The following is an 18,238-nucleotide window of genomic DNA, read 5'->3' as shown; positions in this document are numbered from 1 at the left end:
CATTCGGCAATCCCAATAGGACATAGGCAGGGAATCTCATTGAGGACCTCCTCCCAGTAAGAAGCCAAAAGGGGACAGTCCCACAAGATATGAGTAAGCGTGCCATTCTGACCACAGTTATGCCAGCACGTCCCCGGTATTGATCTATCCATCTCATGTAGTTTCTCAGGAGTGCGATACCAATAGGTTGAAATTTTGGTGAAGGTCTCCGTGAGCCCCGTATGATAGGCAGAGTGGCGCGCCCGGTAGGAGATGTGGTCCCATTCAGTATGACTCAGCACTCGACCAAGCCCCCGCTCCCAGCGCTCCCTACCCGGGTTGTGGATATGAAGGGGGGGCTGCAGCATCTTATACAAATCGGAGATGAGCTTAGCGTCCGACGTGCGAGTGACCAGCCAGCGCTCGTACACCGTGATCTGCCGTCGCGCGTACTTGAGGCTGTAGCGCCCAGTGGCGCGCCTGCATATACTGCATACGCTCCGTCTCGGGGAGGCCATAATCCCGACGTAAGTCCTGGAAGGGGACGACACCCTCCGGGCCATATAGATGATACAGGGTGCAGCAACGGGCCGCCCGCCAACGATCGTAGGCGCCAGGCTCCATACCCGGGCCAAAGTCCGGGTTGCCAATCAGCGGCATGAAGGGTGAGGGAAAGGTAGTGAGTTCATGCCTAGTAGCCACTGAGTCCCACACCCGAAGCGGGACCCGCGTCACAAAGGAGGCGTAAAGGTTAGGGGGCCGATGGGCCCGTCTCAGGAAAGGCACCTCCTGTAGTGTTCTGCCTGCTACCGCCTGGTCCTGAAACAGCCAGTGTTTGTCCGACTCCCACCGGCTCCACTCCACCAAATAGCGCAATTGGGCGGCCTGGAAATATTTCTGCAAGTCTGGTATCCCTAGTCCTCCAGACTCAGGCGCCAGCGTAGCTATGGTCCGTTTGATCCGAGGCCTACGGCCCTGCCACACAAAGCGTGCAATGGCCGATTGAGTCTCCGCGAGCCATCCTTTGGGGGGCTGCAGCGGGAGCGCCCTAAACAGGTATAGCACCTGAGGTAGAAGGGTCATCTTCACTGCGGCCACCCTGCCCAGCAGCGATAACGTGCCCTTATCCCACCGGGCCAATTCCTCTCTGATTTTCGTACTCAAAGCCGTGTAATTGGCCGTGACCATCGCGGGGAGTGAGGGTGCCAAGAGGATCCCCAGATACGGAATCTGGTCCCCCGACCAGCTCAAAGGAAAAAGCCTCTGCAGGTCAGCTCTGGTGGCGCTAGTCAGCGAGATATCGAGGGCAGCAGACTTCCCGAGGTTCACTTTGAAGCCCGCCACCGCTGCAAAGAGGTCCAATTCCGCGATACATGCAGGCAGGGACCTCCGTGGGTCATCGAGCGTCAAAATAACGTCATCCGCGTAGAGGCTAAGCGCATGGTGAAACTCACCCATCCTGACCCCTGTGATATCGGGGGTCTGTCGGACCCTTTGAGCAAACGGCTCCATATAAAGAGCGAAGAGCAGAGGGGACAGCGGGCATCCCTGTTGTGTACCACGTTCTATTGGAAAGTGTCGGGAGCTGCCCCCATTCACCCGGACCACCGCGGACGGAAACCGGTAGCAGTTGAAAATCAGGTGCCGGAACTTCTCACCGACTCCAAACTTGCCCAGGACCCTCTCTAGATAGGGCCAATGCACCCTGTCAAACGCCTTTTCCGCGTCTATGGAGAGGAGCATGCTTTCCCCGGGAATCCTGGAGGCCTTCTCAAGAATATGAGTCACCCTCTTCGTGTTGTCCACTGTCTGCCTGCCCGGCACGAAGCCGGCCTGATCCGAGTCGACCATGCCCAGGAGATGAAGTGCCAGTCGTGCTGCCAGTATGCTAGTGAAAACCTTCAGGTCCGTGTTCAGTAGCGAAATAGGGCGGTAGGACCAGCAGGCAGTCCGGTCCTTGCCCGGTTTCGGGATCACGGAGACCGTGGCCTGGAGAAATTCGGGGGGATGGCACCCGGCTCCCAAAATGTATTGAAGAGGCGCGTCAGCAGAGGCGCAAGTTCCTGACAGAAGGTCTTATAGAAAAGAGGGATGAAGCCATCCAGTCCTGGGGCCTTACCCGTCCTAAGCTGGGAGATCGCCCTGACCACCTCCTCGATCCGGATCTCCCGCTCCAGATACTGGGCCTGATCCGGCGTTAACGACGGGAGCGACACCGATTCCAGATAGTCCGCCTCCGCTCGGGCGGAGGGGGCCGCGCCAGTGTAGAGGTCAGCATAGAAGTTACGGAAAACGTCCGCAATCTGCTCTTCCTCCGTGACTGACCCTCCGGCGGGAGTAACCAGCTCTTTCACCCGGTGCTGTTGATGTTGCACCCTGAGCTTGTGCGCCAAGAGCCGGCCGCATCTGTCTCCACCGGTGTAATACTTGTGCTTCAGGCGAAGCACTGCGTACTCCGCCCGATCTGTGTCAAGAGCAGACAAGAGTTTCCTGGCGGCCTTCAGTTGCCTCCAGACCCTGGGGGCGCCCGTTCTATGATGTACCTGCTCCAGCTCCCGCACCTGCAGAGTAAGCTCGTCCCTCTTGAGCTGGCGATCCTTGTTCTCCGCCGAGGAGATAGCGATAAATTCGCCCCGGAGCACAGCCTTCAGGGCAGCCTATTGCGTTGCGCGGGAGGTGTCGTCGTTTTCGTTTACCCGCTGGAAGTCCATTATGGCCGCGCGGATCTGTTGCACCGTCGAACGCCTGTGCAGCAGCGTGTCCCGGAGACGCCAGACCCCTCTCGGACGAGCCACCGGGGGTAGATTAAAGGTACCCTCCACCGGCGCATGGTCGGAGAGAGAGAGGACCCCTATGTCGGCGTTCGAGGCTAGTGCGAACATCGGGCCTGTCACTAGAAGATGATCCAGTCTCGCGTAGGACTTGTGTGCATGAGAGAAATAGGAATACGCGCGGGTCGCGGGGTGGAGGCGGCGCCACATGTCATGCATATCGAGCTCCTCCAGTCGGGTACGAACCGAGCCCGAAAGCTCTCCCAACTGGTGGCGCCGTTGCACAGACCTGTCCAGAGTTGCATCAAAGACCAAATTCAAATCCCCCCCTAGCACTATGTGTCTATCAGAGGTGGACGCCACGTCTTCCAATGCCCTGTGCAAAAATTGGTCTTGATGGTCATTGGGGCCGTATATAGAGCCCACAGTCACCACCAAGCCCCCCACCTTGATCCTGTATGCCAGAAGTCTCCCCTTCCGTTCCGCTACCTTCTGCAAAACCTCCCCTCTGAACCCCCTAGAGAACAAGAGCGCTACACCTGCCGTTTTAGTAGCACTGGAGGAAAAGAGCTGCATGGGGAACTTGGGGGTGCGCATTCTGGGACAATCCTTGGCCAGCAGATGGGTCTCCTGCAGTAGGCAGATGTCGGCCTGAGAGTTCTCCAACAGAGACAGGACGGCTCTCCTTTTGACCGGGTTATTCAGCCCCTTCACATTCAGAGTAACAACTTTAAGAGCCATCAAGGAGGGGAACCCCAGAAGCGCACATGAAGGCGGGCAAGGCCCAGCGGACGAAACACAGAGGCCACAACAAGAAACCTCAGCACACAGCGAAAGCAAACATCCCTACGGCACAGTACAGTCCCCGAACCCCAAAACCCCCCAACTGAGTGGACCCCCCCTTCCCCCGGAACTCCACACGCCCAGCTCCACACTGCCCCCAACTCCCATCCCACCACCAAACCCCCCAACTCGAAACTTTCCTCAGCAACTCCCCTTCCCACCCCCCGCTTCTCAAGCTATTCAAAAAAGTCATTGTCCCAGTCCGGTCCTTATCGGACAAGGCTGTGGAAAGTCGATTGAGTGGACGTCCAGCCACCACCACCAGCACCCCCGTCCCCCCCTACCCCCAGAACCCTCGCACCTGCAATGATGAAAAGCTAATGTAGACTCCCCCCGGAGTAAGTTCAGGCTGTCAAGGCCACATCACCGCTCGCTGTTGCTCTGGAGGCCTCCTGGATAGCGCTCGACATGTCTGCCCGAATCGTGGGCGAGTCAGGCCGCTCCGGTGGTGGGGAGCGCCTCTCACCGATCTGCTGCCAACCGTCTCGAGTGCTTCGCCTGCGGCGCGGCGCCGTGGTGTCTGCATCCGAAGCCGTGATTCCCACTACTGCGCAGACATCCTGGAGGGACCGGAGCTGGTGCAATGTCCCGTTCCACCGGAAGATCAAGCGGAAGGGGTGCCCCCAAGAATACTGCGTTTCATGCTCCCAAAGGAAGTCCGTGGCAATTTTAAAAGATTTCCTCTTTTGCAGCGTGACCGTGGATAAGTCTTGATAGAGAGCCACCGGATGATCTCTGAAGCGGAAAGGCTGCTGCCTCCGCGCCTCGCGGAGAATCCGCTCCTTCAGGGGGAAGTCCGGCAGAAAGGCCAAAATGTCCGGGGGGGGCCCCGAGGATCTGCGGGGGCGGCCCACCCTGTGCGCCCTGTCGATACGGACCTGAAAGTCCTCTGACTCTCCCAAAATTGTGCGGAAGAGGGCCTCCAGGTAAGTGGTCACGGCTTCACCCTCCTCGTTGGACGGGACGCCCCGGACCCTGATATTGTTCCGCCTGGACCGGTTTTCGAGGTCTTCGGCGTGGGCCTGCAGCTCAATCTGTTGCTCCCGCAGCCGCAGGACCTCCTGCTGCAGGTGGGTGATCTCTTCATCCCTGGAATGACCAGCCTCCTCCACAGTGTTAACGCGCTCCCCCAGGGAGTCCACTTCTCTCCGGACTTCCCGGACCTCTCCGGCCACCTCTTGTTTCAAAGTCTGAAAATCCTCCCTCAAGGAGCTAAACAGCGACTCCAGGAACGATCGAGTCACTGGGGGCTCTCCGCCGTCAGCGCCCCTGGAATGGGCCGGGGAGCTCGGGCGGCCTGGCTCCCCCCGCTGCGCAGGGCACCACGTCCCAACATTTCCGGCAAAGTTCGGTCGCCTCTTCTCTGACCCCTGGCATTCGACATCTTGGCAGGGCGGGAGTCACCGATGGCCGCAGCTTGGTGAAGAGGCGCCTAAGGTCAGGGCCGCTGAGCAGCGGAAGCCGGTCGGGCACTCCGTCGTCGGTCAGGAAGCACTACAGCGCTGAGGCCCCGATCAAGGCTGGGCGGCCGGTCCGAGGTCTCCAAAATGGCCGCCCATTACAGTCAATGGGGCCAACGCCCAGGGAACGGGGCCTACCTCCGTCACGGGACCAAATGCGATACACACCGTCGAAGGGCAGGCCCGCAGGGCGAGAGGCAACTAGGGCCGGCTCGTTTGGGTGTGTGAATACTCCGGAGGCGCGACTCTACTCCGCCACGGCCAGGGGTGGGCCGGAGCAGCCACGTGCAGCAGGCGTTCTCGAGCCTCGGTCTTGCGTAGCAGTCGTAGGCCGGCTACGCCTCCGTCGCCTTCCTCCGCCCGGCTCCGCTCCGCCGGCGAAGGCCGCCTCGGCACCCACTTGGTTGCTGCAGCGCAGGTACACCGGCAGTCCACTCGCAGTCGCCGGATCACACCGCCGGGACCCCAAGCCTGGAGGTCTTGCGGCTCTCGGGCTTCCCACAAGCCGATCAGCGGGCGCAGTCTCAGTCGATATCCGGGCGGAATCACCACCGCGGCGGGACACCTGGGGCTCGCCGACTGCTCCACACCACCACGGGGGTCACCAGGTGTGGTTACCGCTCGATCCGGGGGGGGATCAGCGGATGTAAGCGGTGCAGGGCTTCCAGGGGCTCGGGAGCTCTCGGCGAGTGCGTCCTCTCAGCCCGCCTTCTTGGCCACGCCCCCCCGGTCCTATTTTTGATCCCAATCCTACTCTGCCAATTACCCCGTCGGCCCTCATGTTCTTGTTTCAGGAGCATTGCCAATGTCCAGGCGGCCTGCTCCCCTCCCCCTACCCTCCTAAAACTTGGAAACTCCAGGGGCGATAACTGGGATCTGACGTCCCTACAGCCCCAGCCTGGCTCATATTCTCTGAGCCAATCACCCCCTCTGCCCTGAGGGGTTCGTTTCTCAGGGGTGCTGCCCTGCTCGGGGTATTGTATCCAATGTCCAGGCGGACTGCTCCCCTCCCCCCACCCTAAACTTGGAAACTCCAGGGGTGATGGGGACATGGGGTGTGGTCTTTCGACTGAGGGCTACAAATTTCCTTGTGCACCGCCTCTCCACGCACAGCAGGGCCACCGTAGACCCCTATGCCCTGCCGCTCCTCTTCAGGTGCAGCCCTGAGCTCAGCTGTCCTCTTAGCGTCGTCACCATGCCGTATGGAGGACCGTGAGGACGCCAGGGCGACCCCAGGACCGTGTGGAAAGGTGTGTGCAGGACCGTGTGAAGAAGAGTGCTTTGGGGACCCCACGGAGCTGGGGCAGGGAGTGAAATCCTTGGATGGCCACAGAGCTGTGTGGTGTTCGTGGGCTGTGAGCAGCAGCCACAGGGCCCCCAGCAGGTAAGTGCACGCCCCTTCACTGCCCAAACCATGTGGCAATAACATTATTAAGGGTACCACACATTGACCTGTCTCTCGGCTCGCATAGAGTATTAACTCATTGTGGTACTACTTTCACCCAAATCAAACCCGCTCACAGACCTATCAGTTATGAAGAAACCCAGGGCACTGCCTTTCCCAACTCACAGCAATATAGATGCAAGTCTGCAAATGTGGCCTCGGCTTACCCAAGATATACGCACCTTATGAGTTAGCCTAGAAGAATTTCAGGCTGAGAAGAGGCCGAGCCCCACAAACACAGGGTGGGGTTACATTCACTTGCATTTATGCAAGTTTCAGCTATTGGCATTGTAAATGACAATGCCTTTTATTTATGTTTTAATAACGAAAACAAAAATAAAATGCATTGTTATTTGCAATGTCAATAGCTTAAACTTGCATAAACGCAAGACCCATTGCATTGCAAATGCTTCTTATGGTCTGGGTTGACTGACCATCTGTCACCAGAACATTGAGTATCAGCAGAGAGGAGTTGTGGCTCCGCCCACATGTTGGGAGCCAATAGTACATATTTTGACTGGGCAGAAGTTGTGTGCTTCCACAAAAAGTGCTTGACCTCCACACAGGTGTGATAATGTTATCTATTTATCCAGCTTGAACTTCCCAGACACACATGGCATAACGCAATTAAAGTGTCTTAGATAACTAGATCATTTATAATGTTTTTCTCTGGCAGCAGTACAGATGGAAAAAAGGCAGTCATTAACCTACATGGATGTTTAGGTCTGGTTAGATATCACAAGAGATGTCTGATCTTGTAATCTACATCATTCGTATTCTCCAGTTATTTGCTTCCACACAGATGCAAATCCATTCCCATGTCAGTAACTTGTAATACTTCACATTATCATACAACATTCCTTTAAGGCCAGACTCATAAGCATTGCCATTGCTTGTTGCCTTGTACAGTGGCCGAGATATGGTCTCTGTTGTCTATCAACAAGATAAATTACTTGTGTGGTTGGTGTAGAGGGATTGAAGTCAGGTATAATTGCTGCTTTTAGGCACAGAATCCAGTCAGTCCTATTTTCTCATCGTAATTGAGGATCACTAGAAGATCTGAGGAGATCCTTCAACTGCATTGTAGTAGTGACTCCCCTTATACTAATTATTACTTTGTGTTTATTATGAATTGTGACTGGGAATTTCATTGAAAGGGGTCCTTTCATTTCCAGTAACACTTTTTCCTTGTTGTAGGCTAGTAAGTAATATGAGATAGGGATGTAGATAAACCCACTGATCTTTCCCTTATTGCTTCATTAGAGCAGCTTCATTGACAGATGATATAATCTCCTTACTGGCAAAAGATTACTGGTTTTCAAGGGGGCCTCTTAGTTAATTTCCTCTTGCCTGTAGTTTGCAGGTAATATTGTTGACCGGTCTTTGCTGTCGACGCCACAAATAGTATTTTAATGGCATTTACTCAAGTAAAATACATTTTTGTCAGAATGATCTTCATGGAATACAATTAAGGCTTTGAAAGCACAATGTTAGGATTTGAAGTGGTTCTATTAAAAGGGCATATGTGCTGGAGTCTGCTTCCAAAATTCTGTAGAGTTTCGAGATTTGAATACTAATATTAACCCTTTGATCCCTTTGGATACCAGAGTGTTTTCAGAAGTTGTATTCTTTAAAGCATTAATTACAGTATTGGGAGGACAAAGCTCCTTCTGTCAGTGTGAAGGCTGCATTATAAAATGTTTATGTGAAATGAAGAATAAATTGAGACTTGGGTAACCAAGCATCTTTTTCAAATTCAGAGTCAATCCGTTGTAGAATTTGTAATTCCCATGCTACTTTTTCACCAGGTACAGTTGGGAAAGAATCATCTCCACCACCGGCAATCATAGACCAAAGGCAGATGAGCGAGAAGCTTGAAACCATCTTGGTTCAACTCCGTCAGGTAACTCGTGAGCGTGATGAGCTACGCAAACGTCTTGCACTGTCCTCTCCAGGATCAACATTCGATGATTGCAGGTAAAAATCTGGTTTAACGACATGTTCATCCCTCCTTTCATGACCGGATAGGACAACTTTCTATCATGAAGAATGGTTTCTTAGCAAGGTGACAAAAAGGATATCTAAGACCAGGCTTTTCTAACAAGGACCTTGTGAGCTACTGGTAGCTACATACTTACATTTAGCACTTTTGTGTTCACCCACTCTACTAAATTAGAAGTTTTTGCTTAGCTGAATGAAGTATATGTATTTCAAAATTGAATAGCCTGTATTTGGACATAAATATGCATATTTTCAGAACTCCTAAGAAAATGTTAGGATAAAAATGGTTCTGTTTCTAAAATATATTTAAAGCACAATGTTTGGGAGGTAATTTATGCAGCGTTGGAGAGATTTATTATAAATATTACCTTGGTGCCTGAGGCTTTGCAGCTATGTGTTGTATATTGCCATGTATATTTCATACTGATAAATGTTTTTTTCATGCTACTGCTGGCAACCCTGCCTGATGCACTTAGGTAATCATGCCTGGTAATCTTGCATGGAGTAGCCAATAATTTAATCTTGTCTGTGGTCACTATTACAACATCAGTATTATTAGTAGCTCCTGGCATGGCCTGTGTCTTATGAGAAGGGGCGGTTTATTGAGCTGCTCCGCATGACCGAGTGCACCTATGGGGATCTGTGAAATCGGTTTCCACTCCAAAATGTCGTTTTGGGTAATGTTTGCACTCCGACACTTATGTAGTGCTCCCTGACACCAGTGTCCCTCTAAAGATTAGCTCTTCACAGACTTCAGCAACTGGTGCAATTTTCAAGGTCAGGCCTTCAAAATGAACGTCGCGACATTGTAGGCTTAATTTTACGTCCACAAATACCTCAAATCCAAGCCTCCTACTCAACAAGACCCATTATGGTTCACTCTATAGGGTTATTTGGATCACTAATACTTTCTTAAATTTGCCAACACCGCTAAATGTCGGGGAACCCCCATCGTGACAAAATGGCTGCCATCATGTTGCTTACATGCTCACTTTGCTGCAATAAAGCCTATTATCTGTGGCACTTCACATAAAGATCAGTGGGTTTTTACCCTCCTAAACAGGGTACCTCTTTGCGACATTTCGGTTACACACAGAGCTCACTGTTAGTGAAGGCGACTGATTGAAACTTTTTCCTTCCAACTTTTTGATCTTCTTGTTTAGTCACTTTGCCCACTGAGATTAACAACTTCATCAATCAATGATCCCACATTCTGTTTTGGATGCATCAGCACTGCTCCAGGTACCGACTTGGCAACTGCCTTTTCGCCTTTTCTGATAGAGTGTATCCTGGGTTCCCTCCTTTTTATCCACAATGGCTTGCACAAAAGACAAAGAACTAAAGGGAACCAAGGACTCCAAACTTGGCTCAAGAGAGCTAACTCTACGCCTCCATGCTGGACCCACCTCTAAAGTAAAAAAACGATTACTTGGCTAACATGTATCTTATTCTGCAGCGTTTGTCCTCTTTACATGACTTAGCCCAAAGTACAAAGACGAATATGGATCTCATTCAACTAGATATCCAGGGACTGTGGAGGGACTTCAGAAACCTGGTTGGGAGAATCACAGAAGCTGAATCTCACATTAGTTGCTTTAAAGATGATAAATCTAAGCGCAAAAAATCTTGGAAGTGATGAATGCTAAAGTGGTCCACCTATCTAATGCTGTCTCAGACCTAGAAAACTGAAATTGCAGAAGCAATTGGCCTTCCAGCAGGGATGGAAGACTCGCCAGTCCATGTGTTGAATTCCTTTAAGCTTGCATTCCTTGTACAAAGACTTTGAAATTGAAAGGGCACACAGAGTTCCATCGACAATCTCTTCAACTGGCTCTACTAAACCCATGAAACTTCCAACAGCTATGATCTTTAAACCTTTAAGGTACAAACATATTGTTTATCTGTTAATTAGCATTGTGGAACATACTGTGATGCTCACCCCCGCTCCCATTTCTTAATGATAGGTGGATTTAGAGGGGCTCATTTTTTTTTGCTGGGGTTGGGTTTGTTGTTTTTACTCTTCTCTCTGTACATCCTCTTCTCCTCTACTCTGACTTTCTTCCTTTTGGACTCTTCTTTTTTCACTGTAATATAGATTGTACCACCACAGGTTTGTGTTTACCTTCACCTCCCATATTGCATTAATACAACAACTGTAAAATTCTGCACCACATTGATGACAAGACAGTTGCTGTACTCCCTATACAGAATGTAATGTTGTGTCCACATGTAGGCTTATGCTCAGCAGTCCTTAAAAGTGCTGTCACTTAATACAAAAGATTTAAATCCCCCTGTTGAATGGAAAACAAATCCTTAATTATTGTTACAGACTTCAAGGTGAAATGTATCAGGAAACTGGAATAGTGTCCAGGGTTGCAGTAAACTTCAATTATGACTGGTTTAGCTCTCTGGCACGGAGCCAAAAATGGGGTTATTCGTGCGTTTGAAAAATTGAATATTTCAGCATCTCTATACCAATGCGATCAATTAGACAGGTTGCTTATTATGTCAGTGAAGAAAGGATGATTCAGCTTTTTTGTGGTCAACATCATTGCCCCAAATAATGATGAGCCCTCCTTTTGGTCTAATATTATCTGTGTTTTTTCTGACCTACCTAAGAATAATGTTATTATTTTAGGTGGAGAGTTCAATCTCTCTGTGGATGGCACCTTGGATAGTTTCTCCAATATGCAGTTTAGACCCACCAGATCTCATACACAACTCCTAAACTTATATAAATCATACAAACTGTTGGATGGTTGTAGAATCCACAACCCTACTGGAAGCGAATACACTTTTTACTCAGTCACACAACTCTTACTCAAGGATTGATTATTTATTGGTAAAGGACTTTCTTCTTCAAAACACTTTGTCGCCAAACTTTGCACCAATTTTAATCTCTGATCATGCATGCCTTGCCAGTAAACCAAATGTTGGCACTCCATTACCTCCCTGGAAGCACTTGAGAATGAGGGATCTTATCACTGATGATAGCGATATGTGTCACTCGATCCAACAGATATTAGTCACTGTATTAATGAGAACAACATACAGACACCCCTCCTAAAGTGTTCTGGGAGGCTCTACTTGTAGGACACCCCCGCGCCGCACGGCCACCAGCTGCTGCGTGTGCCCCCTCCGCCTCACTGCCTCGCTGGCCGGCTGCCGCCGCGTGACCACGCCCCCTCCTTCGAGCGGAGTGGTCCGTGGTCGCTCCTGGGCGCCGCTTCTCTCCCTGTGCCCTGCTGTCTGTACTGTTAGCTTAGCTTAGTATTGTACTGTTGTTTAGTTAGTATTTTTGTCATTTCTGTTTATAACTGGTGTAATAGCAGTTTCGTCCCTCTGTATCCCTCCCCGCTTCCCGCCACCGCCGCTAGCCCCGCCCCTTTTGCCTTCTGTACCCTCCCCGCTCCCAGCTGCTCCGCCCCCCGCGCACTTCGCCATATATGGCGACCGTGCGAACGCGCAGCGGTCACGCGCAGCGGGCGCGCCGATTGTGCGCCGAAGGCGCGCCAAAGGTAAGCCTGTCTGCGCCTGGACCGCGCCCAGTGCCAGGACCCCTGGCCCACGAAGACCCCGGCCGTCCCGCCTGACGTACACCGCCGCCAACCTCAGCGCACTCAACGCCGGTCGACTCCCAGGGTGCTACCACGCCACACCACGACGCACCCACGGACCCTTCAGCTGCCACGCCTGCAAGTTCACCTGCATCCGGACCTGCATCGCACCAGCACCCGCCAAGTCGAACTCCAGCAGCACCCACCTCAAGTGCATCCTGCTCAACACCCGCTCCGTCCACAGACACGCCATCGAACTTTGGAACCTCCTCGACACCACAGCCCCTGACGTTGCCTTCCTCACGGAGACCTGGATGAACGCCTCTTCAGCTCCCGACATCGCCATCGCCATCCCAGAGGGCTACAAGATCACCCGGAGGGACCGCACAGCCAACCAGATGGGAGGAGGCATCGCCATCATCCACAGGAACACCATCCGTATCACGACCAGCACCGACAACACCCTTACCACCGCCGAACACCTGCACTTCCAGATCCACACTGACCCGAAGACCACCCTCAGAGGCACTCTGATCTACCGACCTCCGGGACCACGCACCCAATTCAGCGAGGACATCGCCGACTTCGTCAGCCCGCACGCCCTCCCCTCCGCTGACTACATCCTCCTGGGAGACCTCAACTTCCACCTGGAGAACAACAACGACCGCAACACCAGCACCCTGCTCGACAACCTCGCCAATCTTGGACTCAAGCAGCTGGTGTCCACCCCCACCCACCTCGCCGGACACACACTCGACGCAGTCTTCTCATCCAGCAAAGACATCGCCTTCAGCCACGCCACAGAGCTTCAATGGACGGACCACAGCTGCGTCCACTTCACCTTCAAAAGAACGACGACCCACCACCACCAGCAACAGGCTGCCCGCAGAAGCTGGAACAAGATCACAGCCGACCAGCTCGCCACCTCCCTGAGCCAGCACCCTCCTGCCAACTCGGCGAACCCCAGCCAGGCCGCCGACAACCTCACGAAGTGGATCAGCAACTGCGCGGACGAGCTCGCCCCGCTGAGGACCCCACCCAACAGACCCGGCAGCAAGAAAGCCCCATGGTTCACCGACGAACTCAAGAGCTCCAAGAAGAACTGCCGAGCCCTCGAGAAAGTCTGGAGAGGGGAACCAACACCGGACAACATGACCACCTTCAAGCTTGCCACCCGGAAGCACAACCAGCTGATCCGCGCCGCCAAGAAAACTGCATCCAAGGACCGGCTGGACAACAACGCACACAACTGCAAGGAACTCTTCAACATTGTGAAAGAGCTATCCAACCCCAGCGCAGGAAACGACATCACCCCATCGCAAGACCTCTGCGACTCCCTCGCCTCATACTTCCACAACAATCAATCAATCAATCAATCAGTGGCACTTATAAAGCGCGCTACATACCCGTAGGGTCTCAAGGCGCTGGGGAGGGGGGGTGCCGCTACTGCTCGAACAGCCAGGTCTTCAGCTTCTTCCTGAAGGAGAGGTGGTCTTGGGTCAGGCGCAGGTCGGACGGGAGGGAGTTCCAGGTCTTGGCGGCCAGGTAGGAGAAGGACCTTCCTCCTGTAGTCGCTCTTCGGATGCGGGGGACGGCGGCGAGGGCGTGGTTGGCTGATCGGAGGTGGCGTTTGGGAGCGTAGAAGTTGACTCGGCTGTTGAGGTAGCTCGGGCCTTGGTCGTGTAGGGCTTTGTGTGCGTGGGTGAGGAGGCGGAAGGTTATTCTCTTGTTGATGGGGAGCCAGTGAAGGTCTCTCAGATGTCCGGAGATGTGGCTGGATCGTGGGATGTCGAGGATGAGTCTGGCTGAGGCGTTTTGGATCCGCTGGAGTCTCTTCTGGAGCTTGGCGGTGGTCCCGGCGTAGAGGGCGTTGCCGTAGTCCAGTCGGCTGGTGACGAGGGCCTGGGTGACGGTCTTCCTGGTCTCTGAGGGGATCCACCAGAAGATCTTCCGTAGCATGCGTAGGATGTTGAAGCACGCCGAGGAGACGCTGTTGACTTGCCTGGTCATGGAGAGGGAGGAGTCCAGGATGAAGCCCAGGTTTCGTGCATGGTCTGTCGGTTTGGGTGCGGTGCCCAGGGCGGGAGGCCACCAGGAGTCGTCCCAGGCGGAGGGTGAAGAGCCCAGGATGAGGACCTCCGTCTTGTCCGAGTTCAGTTTCAGGCGGCTGGTCGTCATCCACTCGGCTACCTCTTTCATCCCTTCGTGCAGGTTGGCTCTGGCGGCGGCGGGGTTGTTGGTCAGGGAGAGGATCAGCTGGGTGTCGTCGGCGTAGGAGATGATGCTGAGGTGGTGTTTGCGTACGATGGCCGCGAGGGGGCTCATGTAGACGTTGAAGAGGGTGGGGCTCAGTGATGATCCTTGGGGGACGCCGCAGATGACTTCAGAGGCCTCTGACTTGTACGGTGGTAGGCGGACTCGCTGTGTTCTTCCGTCGAGGAAGGAGATGATCCATTCCAGCGCCTTGTCCTGGATACCGATGTTGCTGAGGCGCCGTGTTAGGGTGCGGTGGCAGACCGTGTCGAATGCCGCGGAGAGGTCTAGGAGGATGAGGGCCGCTGTTTCTCCATTGTCCATCAGGGCTCGGATGTCATCGGTGGCGGCGATGAGGGCGGTCTCGGTGCTGTGTTTGGCTCGGAAGGCGGACTGTGAGGGGTCGAGGGATCCGTTCGTCTCGAGGAAGGCGGCCATCTGCTTGTTGACGGTCTTCTCGATGACTTTGGCTGGAAACGGGAGAAGCGAGATGGGGCGGTAATTCTTGAGGTCGGTGGGGTCTGCTGTTGGTTTCTTGAGTAGAGCGCTGAGTTCGGCGTGTTTCCAGCTTTCGGGGAAGATGGCGGTGTCGAAGGATGTGTTGATGATGTCTCGCAGGTGGGGTGCGATGACAGCGTCGGCCTTGTTGAAGACGTGGTGAGGGCAGGGGTCGGTTGGTGATCCGGAGTGGATGGAGTTCATCGTGCGGATGGTGTCTTCGGTGCTGATCGGGGTCCAGGCGTGGAGGGTGATGGTGGGGGGGGGTGGCAGGTCGGTCGTGGTGTGCGTTGGTTGGTTGTTGAAACTGCTGTGTATGTCCGTGATCTTGTTGTGGAAGTATGAGGCGAGGGAGTTGCAGAGGTCTTGCGATGGGGTGATGTCGTTGTTTCCTGCGCTGGGGTTGGAAAGCTCTTTCACGATGTTGAAGAGTTCCTTGCTGTTGTGTGCGTTGTTGTCCAACCGGTCCTTGAATGCTGTTCTCTTGGCGGCGCGGATCAGCTGGTGGTGTTTCCGGGTGGCCAGTTTGTAGGAGGTCCTGTTGTCCGGTGTCGGGTCCCTTTTCCAGACTTTCTCGAGGGCTCGGCAGTTCTTCTTGGAGCTCTTGAGTTCGTCGGTGAACCATGGGGCCTTCTTGCTGCCGGGTCTGCTGGGCGGGGTCCTCAGCGGGGCGAGTTCGTCTGCGCAGTTGCTGATCCACTTCGTGATGTTATCGGCGGCCTGGCTGGGGTTCGCTGAGCTGGCAGGAGGGTGTTGGCTCAGGGAGGTGGCGAGCTGGTCTGCTGTGATCTTGTTCCAGCTTCTGCGGGCGGTGTGTTGCTGGTGTTGGTGGGTCGTTGTTCTCTTGAAGGTGAAGTGGACGCAGCTGTGGTCCGTCCATTGAAGCTCTGTGGCGTGGCTGAAGTTGATGTCTGTGCTGGATGAGAAGACGGCGTCGAGTGTGTGTCCGGCGAGGTGGGTGGGGGTGGACACCAGTTGCTTGAGTCCCAGGTTGGCGAGGTTGTCGAGCAGGGTGCTGGTGTTGTGGTCGTTGTTGTTCTCCAGGTGGAAGTTCAGGTCCCCCAGGAGGATGTAGTCAGCGGAGGGGAGGGCATGCGGGCTGACGAAGTCGGCGATGTCCTCGCTGAATTGCGTGCGTGGTCCAGGGGGTCGGTAGATCAGGGTGCCTCTGAGGGTGGTGTTCGGGTTGGTGTGGATCTGGAAATGCAGGTGTTCGGCGCTGGTCAGGGTGTTGTCGGTGCTGGTCGTGAGACGGATGGTGTTCCTGTGGATGATGGCGATGCCTCCTCCCATCTGGTTGGCGTTGCGGTCCCTCCGGACGATCTTGTAGCCCTCTGGGATAGCGATGGCGATGTCGGGAGCTGAAGAGGCGTTCATCCAGGTCTCCGTGAGGAAGGCAACGTCAGGGGCTGTGGCGTCTAGGAGGTTCCAGAGTTCGATGGCGTGTCTGTGGACGGAGCGGGTGTTGAGCAGGATGCACTTGAGGTGGGTACTGCTGGCGTTCGACTTGGCGGGTGCTGGTGCGGGGCTGGTCCGGATGCAGGAGAACTTGCAGGCGTGGCAGCTGAAAGGTCCGTGGGTGTGTCGTGGTGTGGCTTGGTGGCATTCTGGGAGTCGGCCGGTGTTGAGTGCGGTGAGGGTGGCGGCGGAGTACGTCAGGCGGGTAGGTCGAGGTCTTCGAGGTCCAGGGGTCCTGGCGCTGGTCGCAATCTGGTCGCGGACGGGCGCAGACGGGCTTACCTTCGGCGCACAATCGGCGCGCCCACAACAAGATCGCGGACATACACAACAGCTTCAACAACCAACCAACGCACACCACGACCGAACCACCACCCCCCACCACCACCCTCCGCGCCTGGACTCCGATCAGCACCGAAGACACCGTCCGCACGATGAACTCCATCCACTCCGGATCTCCGACCGACCCTTGCCCCCACCACGTCTTCAACAAGGCCGACGCTGTCATCGCACCCCACCTGCGAGACATCATCAACACATCCTTCGACACCGCCACCTTCCCTGAGAGCTGGAAGCACGCCGAACTCAGCGCTCTACTCAAGAAACCCACAGCGGACCCCACCGAACTCAAGAATTACCGCCCCATCTCGCTCCTCCCGTTTCCAGCCAAAGTCATCGAGAAGACCGTCAACAAGCAGCTGGCCGCCTTCCTTGAGACGAACGGATCCCTCGACCCCTCACAGTCTGGTTTCCGAGCCAAACACAGCACTGAGACCGCCCTCATCTCCGCCACCGATGGCATCCGAGCCCTGATGGACAACGGAGAAACAGCGGCCCTCATCCTCCTGGACCTCTCCGCGGCATTCAACACTATCTGCCACCGCACCCAGGAGAAGGCTCTGGAATGGATCATCTCCTTCCTCGACGGAAGAACACAGAGAGTCCGCCTACCACCGTACAAGTCAGAGGCCACCGAAGTCATCTGCGGCGTCCCTCAAGGATCCTCGCTGAGCCCCACCCTCTTCAACGTCTACATGAGCTCCCTCGCGGCCATCGCACGCCAACACAACCTGAACATAATCTCCTACGCCGACGACACCCAGCTGATCCTCTCCCTGACCAACGACCCGCCGCCGCCAGAGCCAACCTGCACGAAGGGATGAAAGAGATAGCCGAGTGGATGACGACCAGCCGCCTGAAATTGAACTCAGACAAGACAGAGGTCCTCATCCTGGGCTCTTCCCCCTCCGCCTGGGACGACTCCTGGTGGCCTCCAGCCCTGGGCACCGCACCCAAACCGACAGACCACGCACGGAACCTGGGCTTCATCCTGGACTCCTCCCTCTCCATGACCAGGCAAGTCAACAACGTCTCCTCGGCATGCTTCAACATCCTACGCATGCTATGAAAGATCTTCTGGTGGATCCCCACCGAGACCAGGAAGACCGTCACCCAGGCCCTCGTCACCAGCCGACTGGACTACGGCAACGCCCTCTACGCCGGTACCACCGCCAAGCTCCAAAAGAGACTCCAGCGGATCCAGAACGCCTCAGCCAGACTCATCCTCGACATCCCACGAACCAGCCACATCTCCGGACATTTGAGAGACCTGCATTGGCTCCCCGTCAACAAAAGAATCACCTTCCGCCTCCTCACCCACGCACCCAAAGCCCTACACGACCAAGGCCCGAGCTACCTCAACAACCGAATCAACTTCTACGCTCCCAAACGCCACCTCCGATCAGCCAACCACGCCCTCGCCGCCGTCCCCCGCATCCGAAGAGCGACGACAGGAGGAAGGTCCTTCTCCTACCTGGCCGCCAAGACCTGGAACTCCCTCCCGACCGACCTGCGCCTGACCCAAGACCACCTCTCCTTCAGGAAGAAGCTGAAGACCTGGCTGTTCGAGCAGTAACGGCACCCCCCCCCCGCCACCCCCCCCCCCCCCCCCCCCCCCCCCAGCGCCTTGAGACC

General features: G+C 54.8%; 1 protein-coding gene across 8 annotated transcripts in view; it reads left to right on the top strand.

The window, feature by feature from the left end:
- The window catches only part of DLG5 (discs large MAGUK scaffold protein 5), a 1,254,082-nt gene that overhangs the window by 132,859 nt on the left and 1,102,985 nt on the right, over positions 1-18,238 (top strand). For all 8 annotated transcript variants that reach the window (XM_086922111.1, XM_086922103.1, XM_086922109.1 and 5 more), the window contains one exon: positions 8,306-8,474. In XM_086922111.1, the coding sequence (XP_086778237.1) occupies positions 8,306-8,474 (169 nt within the window). The remainder of the gene's footprint in view (positions 1-8,305; positions 8,475-18,238) is intronic.

The sequence above is a fragment of the Lissotriton vulgaris genome, chromosome 5 (genome assembly GCF_964263255.1).
Source record: "Lissotriton vulgaris chromosome 5, aLisVul1.2, whole genome shotgun sequence".
NCBI classification, from domain to species: domain Eukaryota; kingdom Metazoa; phylum Chordata; class Amphibia; order Caudata; family Salamandridae; genus Lissotriton; species Lissotriton vulgaris.
This window is presented reverse-complemented; position numbering and strand designations above follow the sequence as displayed.